Raw genomic sequence first — 15,099 nt, 5'->3', positions numbered from 1 at the left:
TTTAGCGATGAATTTTTGAGTCTTCAAACTTCTCAACAAGACTCTTTGGTTTAATTTTATTTATTTATTTTTTTAAGAGGATTTATAGCATGCAGCCCCAGGATTAATATGGATGTTCCAATTAAAGCATTCAATTAGAGGGAAAAAAGGAAGCAGAAAATATGCGAAATAATCTGAAGTGCTGAACGCACATCAAGGGAATGAAATGTGGCTGTGATGAAAATTTTAATAGCTCAGTTTTGAATACATTATAAACAACACAAGCGTACACAGGTACACACTCAGTCTACATGCCTAATGTATGAGGCTGACAACAGCATAGCAGGGCTGCATTCAGACAGACTGCAACAAAACACAGAAGTACAGTAAAGCAAGGGGGCACAACTCCATCACTGGAGGGCCAGCGTGTGTGTGTGTATGTGTGTGTGTGTGTGTGTGTGTGTGTGCACGCATGCCATTTTCTAGTCTCTTTTTGCTTTATCTTCATTGAAACAAACTATTCTGACGCTCTCCCAGTGAAACTCCTCGCTGTCAGGTGAAAAGAAGCGGCTGGCAACTCCACATGTATCGGAGGAGGCATGTGGTAGTCTACACCCTCCCCAGACCGACAGGATAGCGCATGGACCAGGACTGCGATACACACGGGGAATTGGTATAATGACTAAATTAGGGAGCAAAAAATGGGGAAGAATGGCAACAAAAAAAACCATTTATTCTGGCCTAAAACAATAAATCACTACATCTGGTGTATCCGTGTAGCCAGGCCTGTAAGGAACCAGAGTAAAACATCTGCAGTTTATTTCTACGGCTAAAGCCACAGCAGGAATTAGGGTGTCAATTTAATGCAACCCACAATGATTAAAAACAGTTACTGTACATCCCAAACCTGGCCACAGGTACACAGGTTAAAGCCACACCCCCTTTACCTTTCTCGAATATCTCCTTCAGCACACCCCTCTTGATCAGCTCCTCCCTGCTTTGCCTCATGGAGATCTTCCGCTCCAGAGCTGCGGGTTCGAAACAGAAAAGCAGGTTAAAGTGCATATCCTCAGTCCCAACTCCACAGTCCCCCCCCCAAACATACTCCTGACAAACTTTCCTCCCCCTGCTACCCCCCAGTGAGGTTCTGCAGCCTCTCTCACTCTCCGCCAAGACATTCCCTCGCCCGTCTGAACGGCAAATGGCTTTTAACGCCACCGTGTTCAATTTCATTATTTACACTTTGATGAGAATGTGCACTTTCACCACACAACTAAAAGACTGCACAAAACAACTTGGACACAACAGAAGACACCTGGAAAAGTTATGCATGCACATACTGTAACTCAAATGTGCCCACTGCAAATCCCACAATACTTGGGTGTTACAGGGAGGAAGAACAACTCTTGGATGAGAGGGAACAGGCCTCAGGGAGCCAGACCTTGTTCAGCTGCACGTACACACACACACACACACACACACACACAGGTCCCCAGTGTACTGGCCCAGGTCTAGCTGTTCAGTTCTTTGAGCTCTGAATATCTCTGACGCCTGTGTGTGTGTGACAATCAGTGACAGTGTTTGATTGGTAGGATAGGTTTTGAATAAATCTGGGACGCAAACATTAATTGTGAACCATTTTGACATCATGAGAGGAATGAGGCTATGCAAATGCAATTAGTCACAGGGTCCAGACCAGCAGCCCCGAATCCTATCAAAACGGATTCAGCTAATCAAGTAATAACGGTCTCCAATCAAGACCTTCATTAGCCGAATCCAGCACTTTAAGTTCTGGGCCAGAACGAAACCGCAGAGAACCGGACAGGACCGCATTCCGCGGTCGTGCCCCCGGGGGGGTGGATCTGTTCTCGCTCCGTTTCAGCGTCGTGGCGGAGGGAGGGTTGACGGTGCTCAGAGGTTACCGTGAGCAGGATGCGTCACCCCGCCAGAGCGCAACCTGCTCACCGAACGAAACGCGGCGCCGTGCGTCGAGAGGCCTGCGGGCAGCTCGTACAGAACCCGCGTCACGGACCCTCGCCACACTCACGCACCTGTGTGTGTAAGGGGAGCACTGGCAGGCAGGCTGTCCAAAACCCCCCCCCCCCCTTGTTGATGTACTCCGCAGCCGGGGGCTGCTGCTCGCTAACTCACAGAAGCAGCGCGTCGCTAAGCTAAGCCGAGACGGACGGAAGCACGCCGCGCAGCTGTTTTCATCATTACTCAGCACTAAGCTGATCAATAACAGCAATCCATTACACGGTTAACTCTCAGTTAACCAATTACTTGGGTCTGAATTAATCGGGTCAACCTAAAATCCGCAGACCGCATCGCTCTCCGGGACCGAGGTACAAGGGCGCACTGTGTTAAACCACAGAAGACCGAGCTGGGAACATCTCCACCTTTTCCCTCTAGCAAGGTCGTCGACGAAGTTAGCGGCAGTAAAAACTCAATCTCGTGTAATTGGGTCAGAGGAAGCACAAAGCTCTTTGTTCACAGGAGGCTACAAAGGCACAGTAAAAAAAAAAAGGAAGATTAAAAAAAAAAAAAAAAAAAAACTGGATTTCATTGGTTTTGGATTGGATTGAAGTGAACAGTAACTCACCCTGTGACCAATCAGCAGGCAGCGTGACAGAGCGCGAGGCACGCCATTCGCCAGACAGCCAGATTCCAGAAAAACAAAAAAAAAAAAAAAAATGTAGCCATTTTACATTTAGTGTTTTTACTGATTGAATAGACAGAACGCAGGGAGTTTTTACCTGTTTATATTCATAACAGGTGCAAAGCAGACATAACAAGATTACTGCAAAGGTAAGCAAAAATGTTTTCCGTCAGACCGAAGTGTTTATTAAAGGAAAAAGAAACGGAAAGAAAAAAAAAAAAAAAACTAAACGATGGCAGACGTCCACATGCTGAAGGAGACAGATTCCAGTGCAGATGGAGTATGAAGCAGCATTTCCAAGGGGACTTTGGGATTAGGAAACAGGATGAGCTAAAAATCACGTCTCACGCCCATCTTATGAAACAAAAGCAGCTCGCTCCTTGGGCTGAAAGAACCTCTAAAGTAACGAAGAGCCCAGGCTGAACACCGCTCATCCACAACCACACCTCTACTCACAAAACACATGCAATGCAGGAAGTAGGCTGCCACCTACACCCCCCCCCCGCCCTCACAAATTGGGTAATACCTTTAGATTAATATAACATTTGTGTAAGAACTTGTTTCTGGGAATAGGACCGACAATTCCAGTTATAATACTGTGCATTTACGCTCGAGTGTCAGATCGTTTCATAGACTAAAATTAGAATCCTTAACCAGCAGCAGTTCAGTTAATGGTCATTATATTTCACTCACACCAAATGAGGAAAAACGTTCAAAATGGCACCCAACAGGCAATCGACTGGGACTCCAACATCCATAAACTGCTCGGCTCCTCGCAGGATCTCCAAAAAACAACCGGGGGGGGAGCCGTTTATGAGCGGAGCTAATAGGAGGAACCCCGAAGCTCCCCCTATGATCTCCACCCAACGCCAAATTTCCCATTACCATTAAAGCCAATTACACAAACCCCACACTCGGTCATTAGAGGGAGTTTAATGTTGGCTGCGGTTAACGGTGCAAGGCAGGATCTCAGCATGGCTCACAGCATAGACAGAAATACTAATACTAATAATAATAATAATATATAGATTGATAAATGAATACATTTTAAAAACCCAGACGCACAAGCATGTTCTACTGAACCACCATCTAACTCAAATTTAAATAGCGCCAACCCCCTCTAGGAGCAACATGGTTCAATCCACAAGACTGATCCGTGCAACAACCGTAAATAACCACCATGGATATACGATAGGAACTGTGCTATAAACAGCTGAGAAACTAGAGGCGCTATTTAAATGCAGTTACCCATCATCAACCTGCAACATGGTTTGTGTACTTCACTGGTTAGGGAGTCTAAACTCCGTGGTTGCAGGAGTCTAAACAAGGTTAGAGTTTAAAATACATGGCTAGGCAGTCTAAAAAGTTGTGGTTATGGAAGTCTAAACTTCATGATTCGGGAATCTATAACCAGCGGGGTGAGGGGGGGAGGGGGGGCAAGGAGGCTGGGCAAATTAGCACCTTTAATTTTAAATTAGATTCGCTAATGAAAGACCTGAATATAATTAATGAATTTGACCCCCAAGCTATCCTTGTAAAAGAAGCCCTGCTCTCTGGATAGAATGAAAATGAGACCGAGTCACAGATCGGTTCATCCATTACTCCTGCCCCCGTCAGAGTGATGACGGCCCCTCGGCCCGAACGCACACCGCGTTCAGCGGCGGTACACGCCAACAGATCCGCGCCTCTGGATCGGAACGAGGCGGCCGCCCGCGAACGTGGCTCTGTGACATAACTCTGGGGTTAAGCCCCCATCGGGACGATGCGGGGTTACACAACGCACAGAGAGACAAATCCCCCAAACGGTCCCTCTCACAAACAACTCAGGTTCGTGTCCTTAGCACAAGGAATTTAGGAAACTATTTGTTCTGAAAAAAAAACAACAATAATAATAATTTCAATAAAATAAATTTACAAATGGCTAAAATAAATTGCAATTCTAATAATAGAATGCATCACTTTGTTCCACTGGATGCAGCCATATACAGCCAGGTGTCTAAAACCCTTTAATTTATGATACAAATACAGAAATTAGTGTAAACCATTAGGGTGCAGGTTCCAAACCCATTTGGGACACATTAAGGCTTGTATTTATGTCATTAAAATATACTTGCAGGTAAATGCAAGCATTGCACTTTAACTTCACAAGCTCAGTTCCTCAACTTAGTTTTAACAATTGCTGAACTTAACAATACTGTGTTTCCATAGGAAAAAAAAAAAAGAAAAAAGAAATGGCTTTCATTTAATCGTTAGTCAAGGTTAAGGACACATCTAAACAGATGCAAGCCAAAGAGATTGGAGGTGAGGAGCAAGAATCCACAGAAGAAAGGCTTCCATAAACACAGCTCTACAAGACATCGCATTGCCTTGAATCACCCCCCAAGAACAAAGAACCAATTTTTTTTTTTGTATTTAAAAAAAATAAAAAATAAAAACACGCTTTTCAAAGTTCAAAGCCTCCCACTTGCATTATCGCAGACATGGGGAAACAGACCAGGGAGAGCCAGGAACCGTCTGAAGCTCTGTCAAGAAGCAGTCGACACACGTGCCCCTTCTCCAGCCCGTTGCCGTGGGCAGCGTGGGGTTTGATAGGGCTGCCAGATCCCTGCTGGCGGGCTTCTCTGCTACTGCGGGACGTGGCAGCCGTCGCCATGGCAACTGCAGGGCTGCCACCACCCATTGCACTGAAGCATTTATACCAGCCGCTCCCACGAAGAGCGACTTGCACAAGCGCACGCGAAATGGTTTTGGCGACAAAGGGCCAACGTCAAGCCGTTAGAGCCACAGCCAATAGCACTTAAGTCAAGTAACTTAAAGGTGCGGTGTGTAAGTTTGTAGCAGCACACTTTTTCATATTTGGTTCCTTCACATCACAAACGATGTCAATTAATTAAAAAAATTAATGGGGGCGACAGGAGGTAAGAGCGGTTGTCTGGCAGTCGGAGGGTTGCCGGTTCAATCCCTCACCCTGGGCGTGTCGAAGTGTCCCTGAGCAAGACACCTAACCCCTAATTGCTCTCAACGAGCTGATTGGTACCTTGCATGGCAGCCTTTCACCGTTGGTGTGTGTGTGAATGGGTGAATGAGAGGCATCAATTGTAAAGCGCTTTGGATAAAAGCACTATATAAATGCAGTCAATTTACCATTTACCAAAAACCCAGTATCTCCAATTGCCCCAGCCTCTGAAATCAGCCACTCCAAACTTCACCATGTCTGGGGAGCTCATCCAACAGTGCCCCTGCCTTACATCCCTGAGGCAAGGCGTTGCCTTCACCACACCGTTCACCACAGCATCGAGCCGAACAATACACAGCACTGACCAGGTAAAAACAGCCAGATGTGAGAAGGGTCTCTTTTAGCCTCGGGGTAAAAGCCCCTGCCTTCAGCTGCTCTGTGGAGCCAACTCGCCAGTAACGGACTGACAGAGGGGGCGCACACAGCGTCTGCGAGCCACCCACCGACAAACCGCGCCGGCCCCCCCGCCGCTCCGCTAAACACCCGTCAGCCTTTTGATGGATCGCCTTAAAATAGAAAATAAAAAAAAAAAAAAAAGAAGGCAACATGCCAGTAGAATGGTGTATTGTAACAGAATCTCTCCCCGCTCGTCACAACTGCAAGCAAACAAACGCTTATTTCATGAAAACGGCCGAGAGAAGTCTACTTCCAAAATTATAAATGCATGTCAGATTAATTTACATTTAAATTTCAATGATTGTGCTCACGAATCAAAAGGCGGGTTAGCAATTTAAATACCCAACATCTGACGTACAGTATACTTGAGTCGAATCTGTTGCCAGAGGTGGAAAGTCCAGGGGGTTCAAGTAAGTCATGCCAATGTGTTTCTTCCACCCATTTCACGAATTAGTTCCACCTGCTGGCTGAAGAACTGAGCCAATTAGCAAATCCAGGTGATTGGAACAAAACACTGAGGAGGACTTGCTTTCCAAACCCGAATTTTCCACCTCTCTCTCTCATACTCAGTCACACACAGGTTTAGCCATATCACCTACCTAATCACAACAATAAGGAGGGAAAAATAAGAAAGGACTAATTTCAGCCTGCCACACTTTACAAACTAACAAACAAACAACAGAAAAAGACTGAGTCTGTGCTGGATTCTTGCATCAGCACTGAGGATAAAAAAAACCAAAAACTAAAGAGAGAGAGAATTTGTGGAAGCTGTCAGAACGGCACAGGGGCATTGTGGGGCGAGAAAGCGTACGCGGGCGGAAATCTTTTGGGTACAGTATCTCCTCAGCTGAAAGGAACAGGTAAACAACGGCCTGCGTTTTCGGCTGGCATCTCCGAGAAGCGGTCCCAGAGGAGGACCGGGGGGGGAGGGGAGACCGCACACGGAGGCCGGAACAGAAGCACAGAACACAGAAGAGTCGGAATGAAGAACACAGACCGGAACACGGTGAGAAAAAATAATAATAAAATGCAAATAAAATCTAAAAACTCAAAACAAAGAAAATAAAGAACAGGAGCATATTCCTTTCCCCTCAAGAGTACAGAGTGAAAGACCAGATTTTATTTATTAAAAATCACATTTCAGTAGATCCAAAAGGGGCCCTTGCCAACCCCACTGCCACCGTCTGCACAGTACATCAGGCTCAGGTAACAGCCCGTTTTCCACCCCTGTTCAGATCTGTGTGTGCGCATGTGATCATTCCTTTTCTTTAATGCCATTACCAGGTTCAGTGGGGTGTGTAAGCCAATCAAAGCAAAGCACCCTCCCCACTTACTCCAGAAAATGTGAGTGAAATGGAGTAAAGACCTGAAGATGACATCACTGTCCCAGATCTGGAGGAAGATATGTAGGGCACAATATTCTCAAACATGTTCAGAGGCACAGCGAAGCATAGCCCATGTGCACACACACACACACACACACACACACGTGTACACACGCACGCACACAGCTAAGCATAGCCCATGTGCATACACACACACACACACACACACGCACCTGAACATAGCCCATGTGTGCACACATACACACAGATGTGCATGTGCATACATGCACACACACAGGCACACATGCATACATGTATACACACGTGCACACATGCCTGAATACATGCGCGCACACACATACATGCACACACGACAGACACACACACACACACACACACACACACACTCGACAGGCCCATAACCGATCTCTTCACAAAATTTTTTTTTAAAACGGACAGACACGAGGGAGACGACAGGCTGCAAAACGGTGGGAAAAACAAACGACTGCGTCGACAGCGGTGAGGAGGCAGGCATTTGCATTCCGAGCCTACGGACAGTGCGGAGGGGTGTTTGTTTCAGATCCTCCAGAAATTATGAGTCACTTAAATCTTCCCAGGCCGAGAGACAGCCGCTGAATACCAAGCCGAAGCGGCCGGCACCGTCGCCGGGCTCAGACTGCCGATCAGCCCGAGGAACCCGAGCAGACAGGTCACAGACGCTAAATAACGCGCTAACGCGTGGCATTACCTCTCCTGCGCCCAGTTCCTGGAAACGGTAGCCCACGTTCTCTCCCCCACCTCCGTCAGAGCAGCGAGAGTCTCCACGACAAGCTCGGCGCACCCTAGTGATCAGATCTCCGCTCTCGTCTTCGGTGCCTTGCAAAAGGTATTCGGACCCTTACGCGGTTTTCACGTTCCGTTGCCTCGGGGCAATAAATCGTGACACCTCTTAATAATAAGGATCGATATTTCTGAGCTACACTCGCACACTCGGTAGATCAGACATACCCTCAAATGAGCAGAGGCTAGACTAGGTGGGGGAACTAGTGTCAGTCAAACTGTGACTTGGAAAGATCTACAGGGCTCAGTAGCTGAGATCCTGGGGGGTGGGGTGGAAATGAGCCAATAACATCCCAGTAAATCCACAAAACTGGCAAAAGGAAGGAAGCTATTCCTGGGAAAAAAAGCCATCTCAAGAACTTTGCTTTCAGGAATTCTCAGAATTTTCTGTTTTTGGGGTACTGCAGCCACAGAGCACAGGAACTTTGATGGAACGCACCGCATTTGATGCAGACCCAGAGGGAGGAAAACTGCGATCTGCACCAAAACCGGAGACGAGCCTCTCGCTTTGACGCCCCTGGTTGATTTCGGCTTCCATTTTGGTTTTTTGCGCTTCTCTCCTGAATGGCCGTGCCATTTTGAGAAGCCCTAATTAGAGCAGAGAAACCCGCGGATTAAGGGAACCTGTGAGAGCCAGCCGGCCCCAGATTCACAATCTTCCCCACAGAACACAAGCAGCCCCTTTTATCTTTTACTTTTAATTAGCAACCTGAACGAATGCAACTCGCGCGCAAGCACACAACTTAATTAAGGATGCTTTATTTCGCATCATCGTCCACACACACTCACGCCACGAATAAAAGCAATCATAGGATTTGCACACCACAGTCAAAAAAAACTAATAAATAAATAACCTTTTGAGTAATGCTCAATCAATCAATCACCAGTCTCACAGTGAAACCAACCAATCAAATCTCAAAACAAGTCTTTCATTCCAAGTCTCATTCCCACCACACTTTAGAGGGGAAAAAGCAAAATCAATGCCTCTAAAAGTTATATATTTTTTAACAATTTAAACATATTGATTTCAGTTTCTGTTACCCGGTACACTACAACCATGAATAAAAAAAACAATTCAGCAGTTTGCTCCTTGTGCTGCATTTTTCACTGATGTAAAAATTTTTTTAAATGTGACGAGTGACAGTTTATCCAATACCTGACATCTACAGTTTAAAACCATACCAAAACGAGCTATTAATACAACCTGAATCTCTGTCCTCTGCTATTTTTAAGGCGGAAGACTATTCTTAGCAGTTCAATTTCTGGTCTCATTTTTTATGGTCTCTTGGTCAACTGCTGACCCTCTTTCAAAGACCTGCAATGAAACCCATTCATCCAAAATGACAAGAACAGAATCCATGTCCTCCGGTTCCCTCCGGAGTGCTACAAAAGCAGCACAGCACACACTACACCTGCCCTTTCCACCTGCACCAGTTTATTATTTTTTTTTATTTATTTAAAAAAAGGTATTTATACGAGTTTCGCCACAGAGGTTTCAGGGAACGCAGAAATACTACGCCAACCGCACAATTCCCAGCAGCCCCAGAACCACGGCGGCAAGCGAACATTTCTCAGCAGGCTCCCCCCGAAGACTTCCGGGGATGTCTGAGAGAAAGCCTCACGTTTTATCCACAGGTTGTGTTGCCTGAGGGAAAAAAACGTGGGGAGCTGGAGAAGAGAAAGAGTGACAGAGAGAAGAGCAAGGGGGCAGAGAAGAGAGAGAGAGAGAGATGGAGAGAAAGAGAGAGAGAGAGAGGGAATGACACCTCACCTGCAGACGTCTGCTTGAACTTCTCGCTCTTCTTCTTCCTCCACTTCCAGGGCTTGAAGAGGCGCCCCAGGGTGGCGAACTTGCTGCGCCGGCGGATGGGGGGGGTGTGGGTGCCGGGCACAAGGGACTCGGAGCGCATCGCTGCCAGCCGCTCAACCTCCTCGGCTGCGGGGGGGGGGGGGGAAGAGGAGAGCGATGAAGAACGCCGTGCAGCGGTCAGACCCAACCCGAAGGTCAACCAGAACACCAACCAAATACAGGCCTGCCAGTCAAACAACAGCCAAAACCAACAGCGCATCGGTCTCTGGGATTTCCCATGAAATGTGCACGACGGCGTCCTAAACCGCAGGCCTCGAAGTGCCACTTCAGAAGAACCAAAATGTCCTCTCCCATTTCAGTCACTTTGCATTGCTTTAATAGGAGAAGGAAGTACACTGCACTCAGAAGAACCAAAATGTCTTCTCCCATTTCAGTCACCTTGCATTGGTTTAATAGGAGAAGGAAGTACACTGCTGGTGCCACAGACCAAGGTGCTGGACTGAGGACATGTGCCCTGGCTTTGGTGCCTGGACTTTGACGAAAGGCCTGCGCATAATAAGTTTAGCTTAGTGGAATTTCACAATTTTTGTTGCCCCAAATCTTGCCGTTTGTTCTTGTAAACATTTACTTAATATCAAATCAACGCAGGATTAATTAGCTGTCCAATTAATTGACTGCTTAAGCACTTGTTTACAGCTGGTGGGGTGCCTAATTAAGCTTAATTAATTGAGACAGGTGCCCTGAAATTCTTCAAGTGACAGTTATTTATAGACTTTGGAGCAAACGAGCCACAGCGGCAGACTCTCTCCAGGAGCAGGGCTCCAGGGGCCCTCTGTCTGAACACGGAGAGCAATCCTCTGCCAGGCACATTGTGTTTTTTTGTTTTGTTTTTAAGTCACAAAGCCACGGGCACCAACCAGAAATCAGCCATCTGCACATTAACCGGGACGCACCCCGATAATTTCAAACGGATCCGGCGGCTCGGCGAGCCGGTAAACGTGAACGGCGGTGCAGAAAGCCGCAGGTCTGAGCGCGTGCGGCGTTTAAAATCCTCTGAACGAGCGGGCCGTTATCTGCATCGGCACACGGGGACACGTTTCACCCGGGAGACGCAGACGGGTTTAAGAAAACCAGCTTTCCACAAAGGGGGATAAGCGTGGCCTCGACCCCTAGAAGCTCGAGGGAAGTCGCAGTTTGAGGCTCGTTCTACCGGCCCAAAAGCTTAAGCCCATCCACGCCAACAGACTCATATTGGTCCTTTTGCCTGCCTACCTTCAGGCCTTGGAGGTTTTAACATGTCTCCAAATCCCAGCCATACAAAGCCTACTTAGTGTTAAAGTCACACTCCCATTGGTCACTTCCAAATTCAAATGATAACAGCCAACCTGTTATGGACTCCTCCCCTTGTATATGACCACACCCATTTTTCCCCCATCTAGCCCAATGAGGACCAAGGGGATAGGGAGGATCAAAAGTACAGCACTGAGGCACCAGGAAGTCATGACTGCAGCGCCACATATGCCCAGTGGCTGTGGAAAAATCACAACGCACTGGCAGGAAGCAATGCTGTGACTACCTGGATGAGTCGTTACTACACCCTTGTAGAAGTTTTGGCAGGCCAGGCGCTCATGGGAAGACACACCACTAGTCCAAGTGTACTCCACTTGGAGAAAATGGCTCCCGCTGCAGTTCGGTGGAGTCCCAGAGACTTAGAAATGGCTTTGTAACCTATTCTACCAAGATATTTTTTTAACAAATTTTCTCTCATCTCTTCTGGAATTTCCTTTGATCATGGCCTAGTGTGCTTGTGGAAACTTTGTGGTTACTACTTCACTCTGATGGTAAGGTTCAATTTGTGTGAGGTTTAGTTCAGACAGGGCTGGCTGCAATCAAGCCTGGCTGCGTTCAGTCAGCTGAATCAAATTATCAATTAAATTTGGTTAATTGGTTGATTGAGTAACTAAGGGGGCAGTCACTTTTGCTGATTGGTGATGGGTGCTTGATAATGATTATTTATTTAATGAAGTTATTTTAAAAATGAATTATGCATTTACTCTGGTTCCCTTTGTCTAATATTGCATTTTGTCTAAAACCATTCAGCGTGACAAATATACAGTAATAGAGGAAAAAAAACAATATTTTCACAGCCCTGTATTTGTCTTCACCTTCAGGAGACCTTACACTGTCAGTTAATTAAATACATGCCAAAGCTTATTCAACATGAATAGAAAGAGGACCACTACATCCTTGATTTGAGATCAATTTGGTTTATGTTATCCTTCAATCACCCAACCTTTAATCATTGATATACCAGCTACTAGTCCAAAGCAGCCTCTGAAGTTTCCATCACTTGCATTACGATTATGTAGTAGACACTTTTAAAAATGTGTGTATACACATATACATATACATATACATACATACACACACACACATATATATAAAGAGGACAGGACCTGGGGGATATACTGTAAAGGAAGCTTTAACATACCCAGGGTAACTGAGTTGACAGGCTTCATAAAACCCAACAAACGCAATATGGCTTGACTGGCATCACAAAGGTGGTCCAGCGCGACAACTTTTTACACAGCATTGCACCCATTTATACAGCTGGATATTTACTGAAGCAGTGCAGGTTAAGCACCTTGCTCTAAGGGTACAACGGCAGTGTCCAGTGTGACCTTCAGGTTACAAGACCAGCTCCTTGCCCATGATACTGCACTGCCACCCCAGCGTGCTAAGTGAACATGGGCTTAGTTAATTAAGCTGTGTACATTCCCATACAAGTGGTGATGTCTGCAGAAATGAGCCTCTAGCAGTACTGCATGGAATATAGTCGAGCAGCACATTCTCACCTAATGGAAAAAAAAAAAGACTGATATGGAGGATATGGAGGGACACTATGGACGGATAGAAAATAATATAAAACAATCATAATGACAAAAAGTAACAATGTTGCAGCCAACAAACTGCTAAAAGAGTAAATTTGTTCGTTAAAATACAGTGCCCTATTTACTTTGCAACTACTAATGAATAAAGCTACACTGTCACCAACTGTCCAACAGTTTATTTCTATTTATTCCCTGCCCGTGCCTTTGATGGTGTAACCAAAAGCAATTGTGCATCAGCCGAAGCAGCTCAAAGCAGCTTAAACACAAAACACAAAACATAAAGCACAAAGCAAACCACACATCCACAAACACACACGTACGGACAAATATAAAACGCACACAGAACAAAAACGCACACAGCACACAACACGCACAGCGGAGATCCAAATCAACAGAACCACCCCGGCACGTTCAAATTTTAAAATTAAGACCGTGACCATCCATAGCCAACGATCTGCACAAAGAACACGGTCTCCATTAAAACCAAACCAGGCAATAGCAACGGTTTTTTCAAACAACCTTTGGTTGTCAGTTAGCGGTTTCGATTCACTAAAGCCTTTGGGCAAAACTCTATGTTCTATGGTGTGCTTAATTACAGTACACCTAGCCCCAGGGTGAAATTCCTTCATACTGACCTGGTGTCATTATCACAGAACGCATTACACCGTTCGTTAATTAAAAAGGCAACACTCAAATCCAGACATGGGGGGCATGGGATTAAAGCATTACCTGCACAAAGAGGAGGTCACAAGCAAACGTAGCCTTGGTCAAATTATTAATTTAAATACTTCAGAACTCTTACTACTCTTCTACCTTTCAGAAGCCAATAAAACTCCAGAACATTACAAACCAATTGAAAATAATTCTGTTTGCACCAATATTCGGAAATTTTTTTTGTCTTGGTTGATTACAGATTCCATTAACTTATGTTTAATTATTGAACCATTAGCCTATAGGTACACATGGTGGACTTAAGTTGACTTCATTTCTCACGTGTCCAACTAATTTTGCAAGGAAGTTATTTTCAAAAGGTGCCAGCCCAAGATGTTTCTAGGTGATGTTCCAACTTGTTACACCAATGCCAAGATTCAATATTAAAAAGTAGGTTTACTACTGACAAAGCCAAGAAACACCTACCCAAACTGAGAACAGCAACCACACTCTCCAGCAGCATTACCACTAAGCTACAGTGTGCTTATCCACTATACAGGCCACCATTCGTATTTGTAGGCCACCACCTCCATATTAGAAAATTATTTTTTAAAAATTTTAAAGCTGTCAAGGTAATGAGTCTCAAAACATTTTGAAATTCCCAACATTCCTATGTAAAATACTACTTTTACAAGAGCAAAGACAGGCTTGTTTATTTTCCTGGCACTCAATTTGTGCAGTTAATATACAGAGTCCAGGTAATGCCCACAGAAGACAGAGTCCATTGTTGGGATGAACTTCACCAGCACTGGGAAACAAGGAACTCAGACTATAGCCCGGGGTGTGGTGATGCTCACAATAAACATCAACAATCTCAAACTCTAGTCTCTTTATTTGTGCTCATCATAAATGATATTCAATATTCCATAGCTTCAACTCTGAATTAGGAGCCGAACGTGAAGGCATCAGACATTACCATCAGCCTTCACTTTGCAAGGAAGTCATGTTGAGATTAAAAACCTTTTTGGCCAAAGTAGGTCAGAAACAGTGGCAACAGTTAAAGCATTGCTAAATTCAAGGCAACATAAAACAATGTATACAAAACAAGCAGAACTACAAAAGGAAACGTGAAAACAATACAACTGGGCAAGATCAAAAGACTGCTCTTCGTCCACTACTGGTGTCCACAATTAGCATTGATCTAGCCAAGACCGTATACCAATCATTGCAATTTTCTAGTGTTCAATTTCCGGAGTTACAGCTAGATCAGTTAGAACCAAGCATCTTGTGTCTGGCCGTTAGCGTTCATGAATTGCGGCCATTAGCCTCCAGGTAATTTAAGAAGAAGGTGAAGGTACCGATGACTATTGAACTACCACAAACACGAAATTATTCGACAATTGCAAACAAAAATAAAATAAAAAATAAAATAATTTCTTTAAGACAATTTCAGATATTTCAAATGCAGTACAACCCCAATTTTGAAAGGCCAACCTGAAATTTAAGCAATACTATTGTCCAGTTGTAATTAC

General features: G+C 45.2%; 1 protein-coding gene across 4 annotated transcripts in view; it reads right to left on the bottom strand.

The window, feature by feature from the left end:
• The window catches only part of LOC135260783 (phosphatase and actin regulator 1-like), a 69,391-nt gene that overhangs the window by 21,658 nt on the left and 32,634 nt on the right, over positions 1 to 15,099 (bottom strand). For all 4 annotated transcript variants that reach the window (XM_064346321.1, XM_064346318.1, XM_064346320.1 and 1 more), the window contains exons 2-3: positions 9,987 to 10,151; positions 927 to 1,007 (exon numbers count right to left, since the gene is read on the bottom strand). In XM_064346321.1, coding sequence (XP_064202391.1) covers positions 927 to 1,007; positions 9,987 to 10,125 — 220 coding nt within the window. In that variant the 5' untranslated portion in view covers positions 10,126 to 10,151. The remainder of the gene's footprint in view (positions 1 to 926; positions 1,008 to 9,986; positions 10,152 to 15,099) is intronic.

This window comes from Anguilla rostrata, chromosome 8 (assembly GCF_018555375.3).
Source record: "Anguilla rostrata isolate EN2019 chromosome 8, ASM1855537v3, whole genome shotgun sequence".
Classification (NCBI taxonomy): domain Eukaryota; kingdom Metazoa; phylum Chordata; class Actinopteri; order Anguilliformes; family Anguillidae; genus Anguilla; species Anguilla rostrata.
This window is presented reverse-complemented; position numbering and strand designations above follow the sequence as displayed.